The sequence below is a fragment of the Zootoca vivipara genome, chromosome 14 (genome assembly GCF_963506605.1).
Source record: "Zootoca vivipara chromosome 14, rZooViv1.1, whole genome shotgun sequence".
In the NCBI taxonomy this organism is placed as follows: domain Eukaryota; kingdom Metazoa; phylum Chordata; class Lepidosauria; order Squamata; family Lacertidae; genus Zootoca; species Zootoca vivipara.
In genome coordinates this window covers 43,219,326-43,234,556 of record NC_083289.1, presented here as the reverse complement: position 1 = coordinate 43,234,556, position 15,231 = coordinate 43,219,326, and the positions used below count along the sequence as shown (strand labels likewise).

The window sequence follows — 15,231 nt, the reverse complement described above, 5'->3', positions numbered from 1 at the left end:
CTATATAAACATGTGGGGGCCACATGTCAATGGTAGATGGGGCCAGATGCCAACATACGGTAGGCAGAGCAAATTGATGTGATAGTCACCTTTGTACAATAGATTGCATACCTGCCATGCAAAAGCCAGAGGTGTGTCCCCCCCCCCTCTCTCACACACACCACACACCACACACATCCTCTCTTTGGCTTCCTTCCAGGCAAGTGAGAGCCATCACAGTTCACAGACACATTCCAGCCAGGTGAAAACATTCAAGTGGTGTGGGGTCTGTCAGAGTGGGTGTAGCCCACCCAGAATTCCAAGGGCCACAGAGAGAGGCTTCAAGGGCCATATTTGACCCCAGAGCTTTATCAGAGCAATATCCTGCTGACCTTAATGGTGATGACTTTGGAAAAGAAATGCAACATTTGCCCTCTGTACATAAAGCAACTTTTGTAATTGTAGAGTTAAAGCCATTAGATCTGATCGGCATGTTAACAGAGTACGGACTCGGTGACCGGGCTGTTTCCAAATGTTTGCATTAGCTTAAGAATACTATTAACAATCCCAGCAGTAGCAGCAGCTTCTGGAAAGAGGTCATTTAACAAAAAGCAAGCTAATAAAGAGTTATTTAGGGTCTACAATCAGGAACATCTTGTGGATTTGGCCAAGCTACTGAACTAAACAAACATTGTCAGGACAATTAATTTTCGTGCGGTGATTGGAAATTTTTCCACAAAAAGGCCAGAAAAGCATTTTTTTAAATTTAAAAAAAAGCCCTTAAGTTTATCTACCTTTCTAAAACTAATGCTAATGTCTTCTGAGGGCCTGATCTGCATTGCAATATAAAATAAAGTTTCAATGTGAATTCTTTCTCCTCTGTTGTATTGCAGCGTCAACAAAGATGTTCAAATCAAACGTTCAAAATTCCTCTCAGAGGCCCTGTCCTTAGGATTAAAGTTTCTGATGTAGAACTGCTGTTTTCCTCTCTGGCTCTTGTTCTTTTTCCCCCAATGGGAAAAAAAAACGTCCTGGGTGAGAGAAGCTCCTGCCACGCCTTCTTCCATCTTGCACAGCAGCAGAACATAGAGCCATCAACCCCAGAGCTGCGAAAAGCCAGCTCTTCCTCCAGACAGCCACTGTCTACCAACTTGGATGCCATTTATTATCTTTTAACCCCACCAGACCCTGAGATGTGAGGCAATTCTTGCCTGCCCTTCTTCTAGAGGTCTGGAATATAATTGAAATGAACGGTGCGATATGGAATGCTAGATTTTAATGCAGCCCCTTGAATGGCAGCCAACACACCTTGATATTTATAGCCTTGTGCTGGGATGCTGGCAGAATAAAATCTCGACTCAGGTGCATGTTTGCATCTCAGGGTTTACAAATCCCATTGCTTCCCTTAGATATAAAGAGCTGGTCAGTCTTACCTGATGCTGATCTGACATGGCAAAGGAGCAGCACACTGAAAACTACCTTGGGGAGGCTCAGAGAGGCAAGTGTCTGAGCCATTTAGAAAACAGCTTCCAAAGGAAATGTCATCAGCTCGGCTCGGGCAATTGCTTAGCTCCGGCAACCAGGCTTTATCTTCAATTGTGCTAGCTTGCCTTAGCTTTTACCTTAAGGAGGAGACAGCCAAGTATCAATGGCAGGTTCTGCCCTCTAAGGGCAAGCTGGTTGTACTGCACCTTATACATTGCTCCTGCGCTGCAGATGTGGGCCACATCCCATCCCTGCAGAAATGTTACTCCTAGGTTTTTTGGTTAGATTAAAAACAAAACAAATATATTACACAGAAACGACAACCCCCACAATATTGTGGCTGGGGAAAACTGCTGTTCTTTCTTTCTTTCTTTCTTTCTTTCTTTTAAATAAGTTATGTTTATTGAGTTTTAGAGAACATACAAGAAGCACAGAATACAGGCAAAATCTGAAATCAACATATTCACTTGTCCCTAAAATTAGGGGTAGGATGGAAGGAGGAGGAATGAAAAACTGGATGGCTGGAGGTGATGGAATGGAAGAGGGCAGGGCTGACTGAGTAGAACATTGAACTGCTCCCCTACACTGCAACATTTTGTTGCAGGTCACATCTATATTTCCCGTATGATGCAGAATGCAGGTTGCTAGCACTGCATCCTTAGGAAATGATCTCATTTTCCAAACATTCAAAAATAAAAAAAATCACATTCCTATATATATTCCTTTTCTTATTGATTATGATTTTTAAGTTGTAGCATACTTCTGTATTTTTAAAATTTTATTCTGCCACATAAGCACCTTATTTGATACAATTATGAATGATGACTAAATATGAATGTTAAATAATAATCTAATGCTTTAGGACAGATGTTTTGGACTACCCATCCGCCCCAGCCAGTCAGATTTGCAGTCCTGCTCTGGATTGCTGAAAGCATCACATACAGTAGCTTTACAATAATCCACACAACAAGCCTGTAAGGCTTCTCAATATTAATGTCTCCACATCACAGGTGTTTTATTGAGGGTGACTGAGCATGGCGTGCCTAAGGCAATCTAATTCAAGGAAAGCGGCGAAACACCAAACCATGTGCTTCCATGGTTTTAAAATTTATAGTAGAATTATAATCTCTTCCATTCCTTTCCCCATGTATCACTTGCGTCATATACACATCTACTTAGAAGTAAGGCATACAGTGGAACCTCGGTTTATGAACACCTCGGTTTATGAATTTTCGGTTTATGAACACCGCGGACCCATCTGGAACGGATTAATTCACTTTCCATTACTTTCAATGGGAAAGTTCGCTTCAGTTTATGAACGCTTCAGTTTATGAACAGACTTCCGGAACCAACTACACCCATGCTTTGGGTTAAGTACGCTTCAGGTTGATACTCTGCGGACCCGTCTGGAACGGATTAATCCACTTTCCATTACTTTCAATGGGAAAGTTCGCTTCAGTTTATGAACGCTTCAGTTTAAGTACTCTGTGGACTGTCTGGAACGGATTAATTCACTTTCCATTACTTTCAATGGGAAAGTTCGCTTCAGTTTATGAACAGACTTCCGGAACCAATTGTGTTCATAAACCGAGGTACCACTGTATTGAATTCAATGGGGCTTACTGCTCAGTAAGAGATGTTAGGATCACAGCCTTACTTTTCTTTAAAATTAAGTAACTAATAACATTATTGCTTGTGGCAGCCGGACAACTGATGATTGCACAAAACTGGAAAAATTGAGGGTACTTGCAACTTTCCATACGGAGACAAAATGTATGGACAGCGGTGGCAATGGAGAAATTTAGAAAATATATGTAAGCTCCAAATGGAACTCAAGACTCCCAACAATTGTATGGAATTATGGTTTCCTTTCATTACTTTCCTGTCTGGCAATCTATAAAACTGGCATCTTTCATCTACGCATGGACAATGGTTGTTTAATCGTGAGAGGTCGGGGCAACTTTTGTTGTTAAGTTTATTGATGTATCGGCATGATTTTGATGCTTAACATTCAGGGGGAAAATGAAGCTAAGGTCTACACAACCACTTTGCACACCCTTATTTATTACAGAGCGCGCCCTACTGAACACTTCCCAGTAAAGATATATACAGTACAGTACTGTATAGGATTGCCCTGCGTGCCGAAGGAAGCGGGAAGGAGGGAAACAGCAGCGCGTTGATTGGTGGACGGAAGTGGAACTGACATAAATATAGGGAAAGTTGTAGAGTGACCATGCAACCTAAACTACCGGTGAACAATTGAAAGCTCCGGATCTCTATGCCTGGCGTGACCGGCGCCGCTCTGGCTCTCAGCCGCTCATTGATGAACCCCGTCCCTTTTTCTGAGGCACATTCCTTTTGCACCGAGAGAGCGGGAAGCCTGTTTTTCGACGGGAGGCCGGAAGTGATAGGAGCGCTTCGCTCTGAAACTTTCGTATCTCTATAGGGAGGAGAGCTAACCGGAAGTGGCGCTTGGTGTGCTTCCGCTTTGGGGTGGGCAAGCAGCAGGGGGAGGCAGGCAGGCAAGGAGAGGCGCCCATGCGCCGCTGGTGCCGCCGTCGCCGCTCCGGCCACAACTGCTGCGCGGAGGCAACAAAGGAAGGCATGAAGGAGCCGGCGCGGCCTCGACTGGTGAGGGGAAAGTGGGGGAAAAACCGGAGAGGAAACGGGGCGAGGGGAAAGGGGAGGGGGGACAAGAAAGGAGGGCGAGGCGAGTCCCCCTCCCGCTCTGAGCGGAAAGTGGGCGTGGCTGCAGGAGCTTCTGAGGGAGGCCGGAGGAGGCGGGGTTTCTGCTGTGGAGGGAAGAAAGGGGCGGGCCGAGCGCACGGGCGCCGGGGATTGGTCCGCGGCTGCGCGCGTGGTCTGCGAGGGGGAGGAGTCAACCGAAGGCGCTGAGGTCGCCCTGACGCTTCGTAGTGGTTAGAGCGGCTTTTCTCTCACCTGCGCTCCAGCCTTCTGGATGGCTGCTGGACTCCAGCTCCCATCATGCCTCGCCGCTGGCCACGCTGGCTGAGGCTGATGGGAGATGGAGTCCCCACGGCATCTGGGGGGGGGGCAGGAAGTTGAGGGGCTGAGCGCCGAGGAGCTCCGAGTTCGAATCGCCACTTGCCCGTGACCCGCTGCCGCCCGGCCTAACCTACCCTGCAGGGGTGTTGTGCAGACAACGTAGTACGTGCGTCTTGTGTGAAAGGAGAACGGGGTGGGGGTAAGGATGGAAGTGTCCGGCGTAGCAGACTTGGGGGCCATCACTGCCTCCTGTGGGAGCCAGTTCCATAGCTTCAACTAAAATTGTGAAGATCCGGGTTCAAGTCTGCACTGGTTGACTTTTAGGCAAGCAGTTCCTGCTCTGCCTAACTTCCTTACAGGGTTGTTGTGTGGATAAATTGTGGGCTTGTAAGTGTGTGCGTGCACGTGGGGGGTGGTAGAACCATGTATGCTAACTTGGGAGTCCAAGGAAGTCCAACCAGCTTCCTTTTAAGACCTGCCGCATTGTGGTTGTAAGATTCCGAAGGTATGATCTAGTTGAGATTCCTGCATTGCAGGGGGTTGGACTGGATGACCTTTGGGGGGGAGTTCCCTTCCAACTCTGTGATTCTAAGAAACTTTTTAGCCTCAGGCAGAATGGGAGGGGAGATGGGTTGCTTCTTTAGAGAGAAGTTAAATGAGAGCATTTGTATAGTGGCCAACCAGGGGCAGGTGGGAAGCCTGCAAGCAGAACCTGAGCTTGACAGCACTTTTATACTACCCTTCAACATAAGATCTCATGTTGAATTGGAATGGAGCAGGAGAGAGAGCATTTATATCCTTTCTTGTCAATTTGTATCCTGGCAAACCGGGGGGGGGATGTTTCTTTCTCTACTTATCCTCCTTAGAGCTCTAAGGTTTGCCTTATACCAGACATGCCATTTAAGCAAATAAAAAAGAAGCAAAATGAAAGATTAATAAATCGAATAAGAGTAGATGGGAAAATTATAGATAGACCAAACCAAAATAAATTAAAAATTTTTTTGAAGAGTTTTATAAATTATTACATGAAAAAAGAGGAGGTAAGTGATCAGGAGATAGAATAATTTTTAAAAAGTTATAAATTATCCCAAATACCCCCAGAAAAAAAATCAAATTATTAAATCAGGGAATTGCCGCAATTTAAATAAAAGAAGTAATACAAGAATGAAAAAAGGGAAAGCCCCTGGACCTGATGGAATCCCACTGAATATTATAAGAGATTAGAAGAGATAATAATTACACCATTGAAAGAGCTGTTGAATAAGATTCTATTGAATGGAAGTATGCCAGAGACATGGGGTGAAGCAATGGTAGCACTTCTGCCAAAACAAAACACAGATCTGGAATTACCCTCCAGTTATAGACCGATATCACTGTTAAATTCCGATTATATTTTTTTTGCAAAAATATTAGCTAGAAGATTAAATTGAATACTAGGGGATATAATACATAAAGATCGGGCGGGTTTTGTAAAAGGAAGATAGGCAAAAGATAACATAAGGAATTACATAAGAAACAAATAAATATTTGTTTAAATGGCAGGATTTCTCTTGCATTAACAACAGCGATTGCAGTCATGCTCCCATGCTACTGTGTTTATTGTATAAAACCCAGCTATTCTAATGCATGTGAACTGTTACCAATTGAAAACATCACATGTTTGCCCAGGTTGTGTTATGACCAATGACTGAAATTGGGGGATTGAACCATTACAAATGTTCCAGTAGTCTTTGAGGTTTTTTAAGGTTTTTAAGGTTTTTAACAACAACAACAACAACTGCTCCAATAATATTTTGCATGATGGGTTTAGCTCCAATAATATTTTGCATGATGGGTTGTATCCAACGAAGTTCTACTCCATGTAGACACAACTGAAATTAATGGACTCAAGTTAGTCATGTCCATCAATTTCAGTGGATTGATTCTGAATAGGACTAACATCGGATACAGCCTTAATATATTTTATATAGAACGATTACCCTGTCACCTAATTAAATAAACATTGATTGAGCAATTGCATGGAAATGTTCCTAAGTGATTAGTTTTCAAGTAAAGAATCCCACTGGCTTTAATTCTAGAGGTGATAAACAAATGCATCATAGCAAGCACTTTAGAACAGAAGGGGGCATCCTTCGTGGCATGTGTGTGTTCCTGGGTCTAAGCCCGTGTGTTTTTAAAGCAGCCTTTCCCAACCTAGTGCCCTCCAGACATTACAACTGCCACAATCCTTGACCACTAGCCATTACTTGGCTAAGGATGATGGGAGTTGTAGTTCACAGCACCTGGAGGGCGTCATGTTGGCTGCCCCATCTTGTCTGGCCAAACGCTGTAGGCCTAAGAATGATTAATGAAGGACTTCCAGCTACTGCAGTGGAATGCCTACAAAATAAATATATGGCAAACTGAAGTCATTTCCTTGCAAACAAGCCTTTGCTTTTGTTGTTGCTTAATTTGACATGTTTATTATTAGTTTTGGCTTTTTGTGTCTTTATTCCTTTGCTTCTGCTTTTAGGCCTGTGACGGTGTTTTTAAATAATTGATCATTGCTATTTTTGTGCTTCTTTTTATCTCTCCAAAACTGCTTCAAGCAACTTCTTTTTGGAAGAGAGAGCTGGGATAGAAGTTTTTTGATATAAATAATAATTTATATAACAAATATTTTGAGAGGGGAATCAAAACATCTTATTCGGATGCACATATGTGTCCCCACCCTCAAAACTTTTGTCAGTTGTATTTGACAACAGAGTGGGCAGAATTCATTTCAGTCCCCAAATAATTATTTCAATGCCACACATGCAAGGAAGGAAAACATTAGCTCATTCTAAGGTAATTCTGTTTCCCCCTCCATAAGTCAAATCACAGGAAGTATAGTGCCATTATGTCAGTCTGTTCCACAGTCACATTTTGGCTGCTGCTTACTCTCAGAAAAGTACAGAAAAAGGCAGTTTTACATCTGGATCCAAAGCATGTTAGCTTAGAAGAAGTCAGTCCACTTTCTACAGTGGTTCTTACACCTGAGTCAGTGTGCATAGGCTTGGAGTACCTTCTTAGTAACATAGTTTGCATCCTTCTTTAGAGAACGCAGATCTGACTACGGTTCAACATGCCATAGTCATATCCAGGTTAAATTACTGCAATGTGGGGGGTTGGTTGCCTTTGAAAAGTGTTTGGACATTTCAGCTGGTTGCAGAATGTGGCAGTGGGAGCTTTGGGTCCTTATACGGCAAAAATTGAGTTATATAGATAGTGTGCCAGAGGCCTGCTCATGTTTGGACCTATGTGAGCAGTTCCTTATGCTAAGGTGAAATCCAATGCATGAAGGGCAATTGAAGCATCCTATGTGGGTGGTTGGGGCGATCCTGGTATCCCACTATGTGTGTGTTGGCATCGGGCTTCAGTATAGCTGAAGGAGCTTCTGTATACCTGATGGAGTGTCTCCACCCCCATCTTTCAGCCTGGACAGTGAGGTCCACCTCTGAGGACCTTCTTGGTGGTAGCGCCCTCCCTGTGGAACACCTCCCATCATATGTCAAGGAGATAAAGAATTATACAACTTTTAGAAGACATCTGAAGGTGGCCCTGTATCAGGAGGTTTTTAGTGTTTGTGACATTTTATTTTTTTATATTTTGCTGGAAGCCACCCAGAGTGGTTGGGGATACCCAGCCAGATGGGTGGGGTATAAATTATTATTATTGTTTGATAAAGTAGCCTTGCATTTTGTTTTTACCAGGCTGACTGATCCCTGAGGTCTTTAACTCTTCTTTGTAAGTGATAACTTACATTCAAAAGGGGGCAAAATGGCATTTGTTTCAACGCAAGGACCCACTGTGGTTGACCAAACCACTTTAATGAAAAAATACCTCCAGTTTGTGGCAGCTCTCACGGATGTCAATACACGTAAGTTTATTTTCAGTTTTTTTCTTCTATTTTTTCTTCCTCTGCTAGATGAGTTATTCACACTGGCCTAGTGCAGGCCTATCACTGGCTCTTGCAAATTGCAGCCTGCAAATCAGAACCTAAATTTGGGGATGTGCTCAACCTTCATTCTTTCTGTCGTATGTGAATTCTTATTGGCCTTAAGCATGATTTAGAATTTTATCTGTACCAATCCTGAGCATGCTTGATGCTAGCAGGAGTCCCCATCTTTACCGCAGTGTGAAATCTTAAGTTCGAAGTGGGTTTGCAAACCTTGGGTGAAGAGCGAACCTGGTTAGCATTCACTTTAGGTAGCATTGCTGTAGAGTGAATGCTAGAATGTGATTAAGGTCCTCGGGGAGAAAAGGAAATTGTTTTGGAGAGTGGAGGTTGGTTCCTGACTAAGAAATCAGGATTTGGAGTGAGCCAGAGTTGTGTCTGCACCGGGCCATGGTTCAGTAAACTCCGCCGTCACCTTAAACTTTGCTTTAATGAAGAAGCAAAATGATGAAAAATATTTTCTCGAACCCTGAAAAAGTAACCTTGTGTGTGACTGCGTGGAGATGGATGAGTGCATGTGTGTTTGAGTGAGAGTTGTGATTTGTGGAATTCACAATTTGGGTCATGAGAGCCAAACTGATAAGATCTGACTGCTTCTTGGAGTGCGATCAAAAGAGCATTTCTTCAGTATCTGTCAAACATTTTGTTTAATTTCCCCCCTTTTATTATTCCATTTTTGATGTGTAGCTGATGAAACAAAGCTGAAGATGATGCAAGAAGTCAGTGAAAACTTTGAGGTAATGAAAATCAGATCGCTTGTCTTACTGATCTAAACATTGTAGACCTTTGTGGAGAGATTTGCAACAAAAATTATGTAAGGTGGCTTCTATACAAGAGACCCACCCAACTGAAATCTGATCAGGAAAGTTAAAATTGTCCCACTCCCCCAATTCTACTTAGGCTTGGTTTAGAGATACAAAAGCCATAGCCCACCAGGTATACCATACAGGTGAGTTTTGGTCTGGTGGAGGAGGGACAGGTTGTTCCATCTCTCCTTCAGCAGTCCGCTTGGTTTCTGTGCTGGCCACAGAGGAAGGAAAATTTCTTCCTCCTAAACCAACCCAGAACCACAGTGAACAGGGGTGGATCCCTCCATCACTCCACTGCTATCCTGCTTGGTAGGTTTTGTTTTTGTTTTAAAAAAACTATTCTGCTAAGATGCCAGTAATCTGCATTTCCCAGCTGGCCACAGGGGAGGGGGCTGCTTCTTTTTTTTTGCAGCCAGCATTGCAATGCGAATCACGAGTATGCTAGCAAATTTTCTTTTGTAAGGGGAGCAGGCTACTAACTTTTGTGGGCTTACTAAAGTTCAAGTATTGGGAAGGAGGCGATGGGATTGCAAGATTGTTGGCCATTTGCACCGCCCTCTATCTAGCTTGGCAATATGTATGCATTGTCCTCGAAATGAGCGAAATAGCAGCTTGAATAATTTTTGGCTTGTTTTGGTTTAGTAGCTGCAGCAACTTGGCTATGAAACCTTTGACTGCCATGCTTTCACTAAAATACTTAATTCCACATTGCGTACATGTTTGAAATAAGGATCCTTAAGACGTTGTTTTCTCCTACTAGAATGTGACGTCATCCCAGCAGTATTCCACATTCCTGGAACACATCATTCCTCGCTTCCTTACTTTTCTCCAGGACGGGGAGGTTCAATTTCTGCAGGAAAAGCCAGCACAGGTAGATTTTGAAGCGAACTCTTCTCTTTCTCTCAGGCTTTGTCTTTCAGTGAGTCCTTTTGACAAACCAGAAGGAAGCTTTGTTATTTATGCATACTGCGATTTTATCTGTGTTTTTGTGTTTTTCTTTAACGTGTTCCTCAAGCTGTTAGGGCTTTACCATATGGCTTTTCACCGAGTTATACATTTTGATGTGATGACCCTCCTTCTTCTTTTATCCCTCCCCAGCAACTGAGAAAATTAGTTCTGGAAATAATCCATAGAATACCAACAAATGAACATCTTCGACCGCACACCAAAAATATCTTATCTGTGATGTTCAGATTTCTAGAGGTACTGTACTTTAAAAATATAATCTTAGCAACATTTTTTTTTAAGAATCACTCCTGTTGTGGATTTACCTACCTTTGAAACTTCATAACTGGAAAGATAACTAGAAGTGATGGAGTACTGTTTAAACGTCACGTGTTGTTCTGTTATTCCAATGTGATTGTATATGAGACACTTAATGCAGCGAATGAGAGCCCTTAGGGGCAAGTAGAAAATAGACCTTTTTTCATTTGATGTGGCATAAAAAAAATCCTTTGCCAAAATGCACCAAACCTCCAATGCACCAAACCTCCAATTTTCCAGGTTACTTGTGTGGAGAGGCTTTGTAGAAGATTAACCTACTTTCCTATTCCTCTCTATGATCGCTGTGTAAAGCTGCATTGCATGTTTTTGCCACATCCTGGTTATTGTTGTCCCCATTGTTGTGAAAAGTTTCTATGGTTTTTATAATTTTATTTATAGTTTTTTGTTTATATACATTTCAATAGTTTAACAATAGTTCCTAACATTTCAAACCTCGACTTCCTTCCTCCTCTTTCTGCGGTTCCTTAAATTTATTTTATCATTTCCTGCATATTCTAAATTAGCAACTTAATCTTTTATTCATCTATTTTGATTATATATTCTTTTGAAACTGCAGGTTATTACAGTAATCCTGCCAATGTCTTTATCTGTTTACAATTTGTTTGTAAATATTCAATTAACCATTTTATACATAAATAAACCATTTTATACATAAATAAACCATTTTATACATAAATAAATTTCTATACTGTTTGGGTAGTTCTACACCTATAATTCCCAAAAGAAAAGCTTCTGTTTTTTTAAAAACCAAGTGTTATCTTAGTTACAGGTAGGTAGCCGTGTTGATCTGACATAGTCGAAACAAAATAAAAAAATTCCTTCCAGCCGCACCTTAGAGACCAACTAAGTTGGTCATTGGTATGAGCTTTCGTGTGCATGCACACTTCTTCTGAAGAAGTGTGCATGCATGCACAGAAAGCTCATACCAACGACCAACTTAGTTGGTCTCTAAGGTGCTGCTGGAAGAAATGTTATCTTAAACATCTTTTTCAGTTCATTATATATCATTTCCCAGTAAGCTTTAACTTTACTACAAGACCACCACATATGATAAAAAGTACCTTCTTTTTCTCTGCATTTCCAACACATTCAATTTTGATTTATACATTTTTGGCAATCTACCAGGTATTAGATACCATCTATATAACATTTTCATGTAATTTGTGAAAAGTCTCTGTGTACCTTGGGCTTCTTCTCTCATAACAAAATGACAATAAAGATTTTTTAAAAGGAATTACTGTTTCACAGAAGCAAATACACTTTTCTGAATAATTCAGAAACTATGACAACTGTAACAATATTTAAAATGTTCAGGAATTCAGTCATGAAATAATAAATCTGTTCTCTTTCCCCCTACGCTTAGACTGAAAATGAAGAAAATGTACTTATTTGTTTGAGGATAATCATTGAATTGCACAAACAGTTCCGGCCACCAATCACACAAGAGGTAAATTTCTTTCTCCTGTACTGTTAAAGTTTTATTTTTGTATTACTACTTGGATATATTTGATTTGTGACTCCTGCATTGCAGAGGGTTGGACTAGATGAACCTAGTTGGGATTCTAAGTTCCCAAATTAAACTTAGGCATGGTCAATGCATAAAATAATTGAGCAATGGCTTCTGCATCCCCAAGGGACTTGGGTGTGAGTTTCTTAAACAGCACCATCCTCCATATTCATGAATACTGATGCATCCGTGGAAGTTGGCAAGAGAGCAGTAATCCTACTGGGCATGCTAAATCACTGGATGCCCTAAAACTAGTTACTTAGAACCTGCCCAGTTCACTTCCTTTGCTTTTAAAGTTGTTCAGTGTGAATACCTAGAAATAGAACGCCTTTAAAAAAGTTTTTTAGAACACAGACTCATCCTTTTTTCCCTCTCCCTTTCCACAGATACACCATTTTTTGGATTTTGTGAAACAGATTTACAAGGAGCTTCCAAAAGTAGTGGTAGGTCTTAAATTATTTTTTTTCGATTTCTGAAATCCACATTCTTGACCCATCATGGATAAAATACTCCAACTTGGTGGCTTTTCCTTTATGCCTTCTGGAAGACTTTTGATTATTATTTTTTTGCCTTGCAAAATTGGCAGGAGCTTGTGGGTCTAGTAATCGCCCACCCACCAGCTCCATAAGATCTAATCTTGTCAGGATTCACTTGGAGATTCAAAGGCCGGGATAATAATAATAATAATAACAACCACCACCACCTTTACACCACCACTTTGTATAGTGCTTTCAAGTGTTCAAAGTACCTTTTGGTCCATGCAAGGGGCTGTAGTAGAAAGATGTGATTGCAATAGCCTTGAATGTATATTGAGAGGGATGCTGAAACGCTTGGTGTGGGCTTTGTAAATGCCATATTAAAAGAAAAGATGTTGGGAGCAAACATTTAATCATAGACGATCAGCAGTGCCTACTATTGCAGCAGTATAATGCGCTAATGGTATCCAGAGATAGCTAATAGCTTATTGAACTATTCTTAGTACAATATTCACAGTTCTGTATTAATTATCAACAGTGAGTTTTGCCAAAGTTGCCTGTTGTCAGAGCTCATTGCCAAAGCAGTCACTCTTCTTCCTTTCCTCCAACCCCATCCCTCAGCAACCACGGAGTCTGGTAGAATTGGCTTTCCCCTGCTTTATTCGCGCTCCACCTCCGTAAGCTTATCGGCGCTTGTGAAGTCGGCGAGATCTGCAGCTATGGTTAATGCTTCAAAATCTCTTTGCTTCTTGCCATAGAATCGATACTTTGAGAATCCTCAGGTTATCCCCGACAACACTGTTCCTACTCCAGAAATGGTTGGTATGATCACGACGATCGTAGTGAAAGTGAATCCAGAACGGGACGACAGCGAAACGAGAACGGTATGTATAATACATGACTCCAGCTTGTAATAGAACCCTGTGGTTTACGGTGCATTTTTATGAAGTGAATATGAACCTTGGCAGTGCCAAGATGGGAGACTCCGGAGAGCCCCACCTGAGCAATACATCTATAAGCAATACAGTGGAACCTCGGGTTACAGATGTAATCCGTGACGGAGGCACGTCCGCAACCCGCAGCGTTCGTAACCCGCAGTCCTGCATCTGGGCACGCGTGTGATGCGATTTGGCGCTTCTGTGCATGCGCAAGCGGTGAAACCCGGAAGTAACCCTTTCCGGTACTTCCGGGTTTCCTGTGGTACGCAACCTGAAAACGCGTAACACGAAGCGTCTGTAACCCGAGGTACCACTGTAAATATATGTCACCTGTCTGCCACCTGGTGGAAGCTTCATTCCAAGAGTTCGGTTACCTCTTTTTATCACTGGACACCACTCTTTTTGTTTTTATTTATTTAGCATTTCTGACCAATTCAGTCTCTCACTCCCCTATACGGCATCGGTTTCTGTCCTTTCTGCCTCCACTTTCTCTTTCACTGACTTCCCACAGGGGTTGTGAGTCCTCCTAGAATCATAGAGTTGGAACGGACCCTGAGGATCATCTGGTCCAGCCCCCTGCAATGCAGGAATATGCAGATCTCCCTTATGGGGATTGAACCTCCGACCGTGGCATTATCAGCACCGTGCTCTAACCAACTGAGCTATCTCTGGTGCCTGAAACGAACAGATCCAAGAAAGCAATTGTCAGACTGGTTTCATGTTAACAGCTTTTAATTTTTTTAAAATCCCATTTAAAAAGAGACATTTTGTGGAAATGTTTGCCCTTTGCTTCTGTTTTCCCCCAGCATTCAATAATTCCTCGAGGCTCTCTCTCCTTGAAGGTGTTAGCCGAGCTGCCCATTATTGTTGTCCTTATGTATCAGGTTAGTACCGGAATGCTTCATATAAGTAACTTGCTTATGTCTAAATTCCTGCCCTGTCTTCTAGCCAAACTTTAGCGCTTCCCCCTCCCCTTATCTGGCATATGAATGAAGGGCGGCTGTAACTTTTGGGGCATCACGCTGCGAGCTTATTTGGGTTGCAGGTTTGTTCAAAAAACGCCTTGTAAGCAACAATCACATATCTTTCATCACACATTTCTTTTCTTTCTTCAGCTGTACAAACTGAACATCCATAACGTGGTGGCTGAATTTGTACCCTTGATCATGAATACAATTATTATTCAGGTGTCCACACAAGCAAGGTAAGGTTACATAACAAAATCTCCTGGCGAAGCCTTTTTACATTAGAAGAAGGACCATTCGGGAGGTAACTTTTTTAAAAAAAGAAAGAAAGAAAGGCAAGACTAAATCACTGTTTTGACGTTCAATTTTCAGGCAGCATAAACTTTACAACAAGGAACTGTATGCTGACTTCATTGCTGCACAGATAAAAACGTTGTCGTTCTTGGCCTACATAATAAGAATTTATCAGGTAAGTTACATTCGAGAGCTTTGAGCATTCTTGGGCAGGTGGAGGCAGAGAGTCAGGGCTAGCAAAAAGCCCCGCAGCTGCGTTCCACTAGTTAACAGAACTTTTTTTGATTGGTGCATAGGCTGTAGAACAAAATAAGAAACGTTTAAATTCCATGTAAAAGTGGAATGCTTTTAAAAACCCCACCCAAAAAGTATATGTAAAACAACGTTTTGTATAACACAGGGGGTGAGGGAAACCTTCCTGAACTACAACTCCCATCAGCCCTGGTAAGCATGGCCAACGACCAGGGATTATGGGAGTTTTTGTTCAGCAGCACCTGGAGGACAAATGGTTC

The 15,231-nt window shown here is 42.0% G+C and overlaps 1 protein-coding gene across 4 annotated transcripts in view; it reads left to right on the top strand.

The window, feature by feature from the left end:
- Positions 1–3,951: 3,951 nt before the first annotated feature.
- The window catches only part of TRRAP (transformation/transcription domain associated protein), a 162,280-nt gene continuing 151,000 nt past the window's right edge, over positions 3,952–15,231 (top strand). For 3 of the 4 annotated variants that reach the window (XM_035131728.2, XM_060283007.1, XM_035131726.2), the window contains exons 1-11: positions 3,952–4,095; positions 8,202–8,368; positions 9,134–9,183; positions 10,016–10,126; positions 10,354–10,458; positions 11,903–11,986; positions 12,433–12,489; positions 13,281–13,406; positions 14,267–14,344; positions 14,576–14,664; positions 14,798–14,894. In XM_035131728.2, the coding sequence (XP_034987619.2) occupies positions 8,269–8,368; positions 9,134–9,183; positions 10,016–10,126; positions 10,354–10,458; positions 11,903–11,986; positions 12,433–12,489; positions 13,281–13,406; positions 14,267–14,344; positions 14,576–14,664; positions 14,798–14,894 (897 nt within the window). In that variant the 5' untranslated portion in view covers positions 3,952–4,095; positions 8,202–8,268. Of the gene's footprint in view, positions 4,096–4,283; positions 4,633–8,201; positions 8,369–9,133; positions 9,184–10,015; positions 10,127–10,353; positions 10,459–11,902; positions 11,987–12,432; positions 12,490–13,280; positions 13,407–14,266; positions 14,345–14,575; positions 14,665–14,797; positions 14,895–15,231 lie in introns of those variants that run through there. The other variant, XM_060283008.1, reaches the window with a different exon arrangement.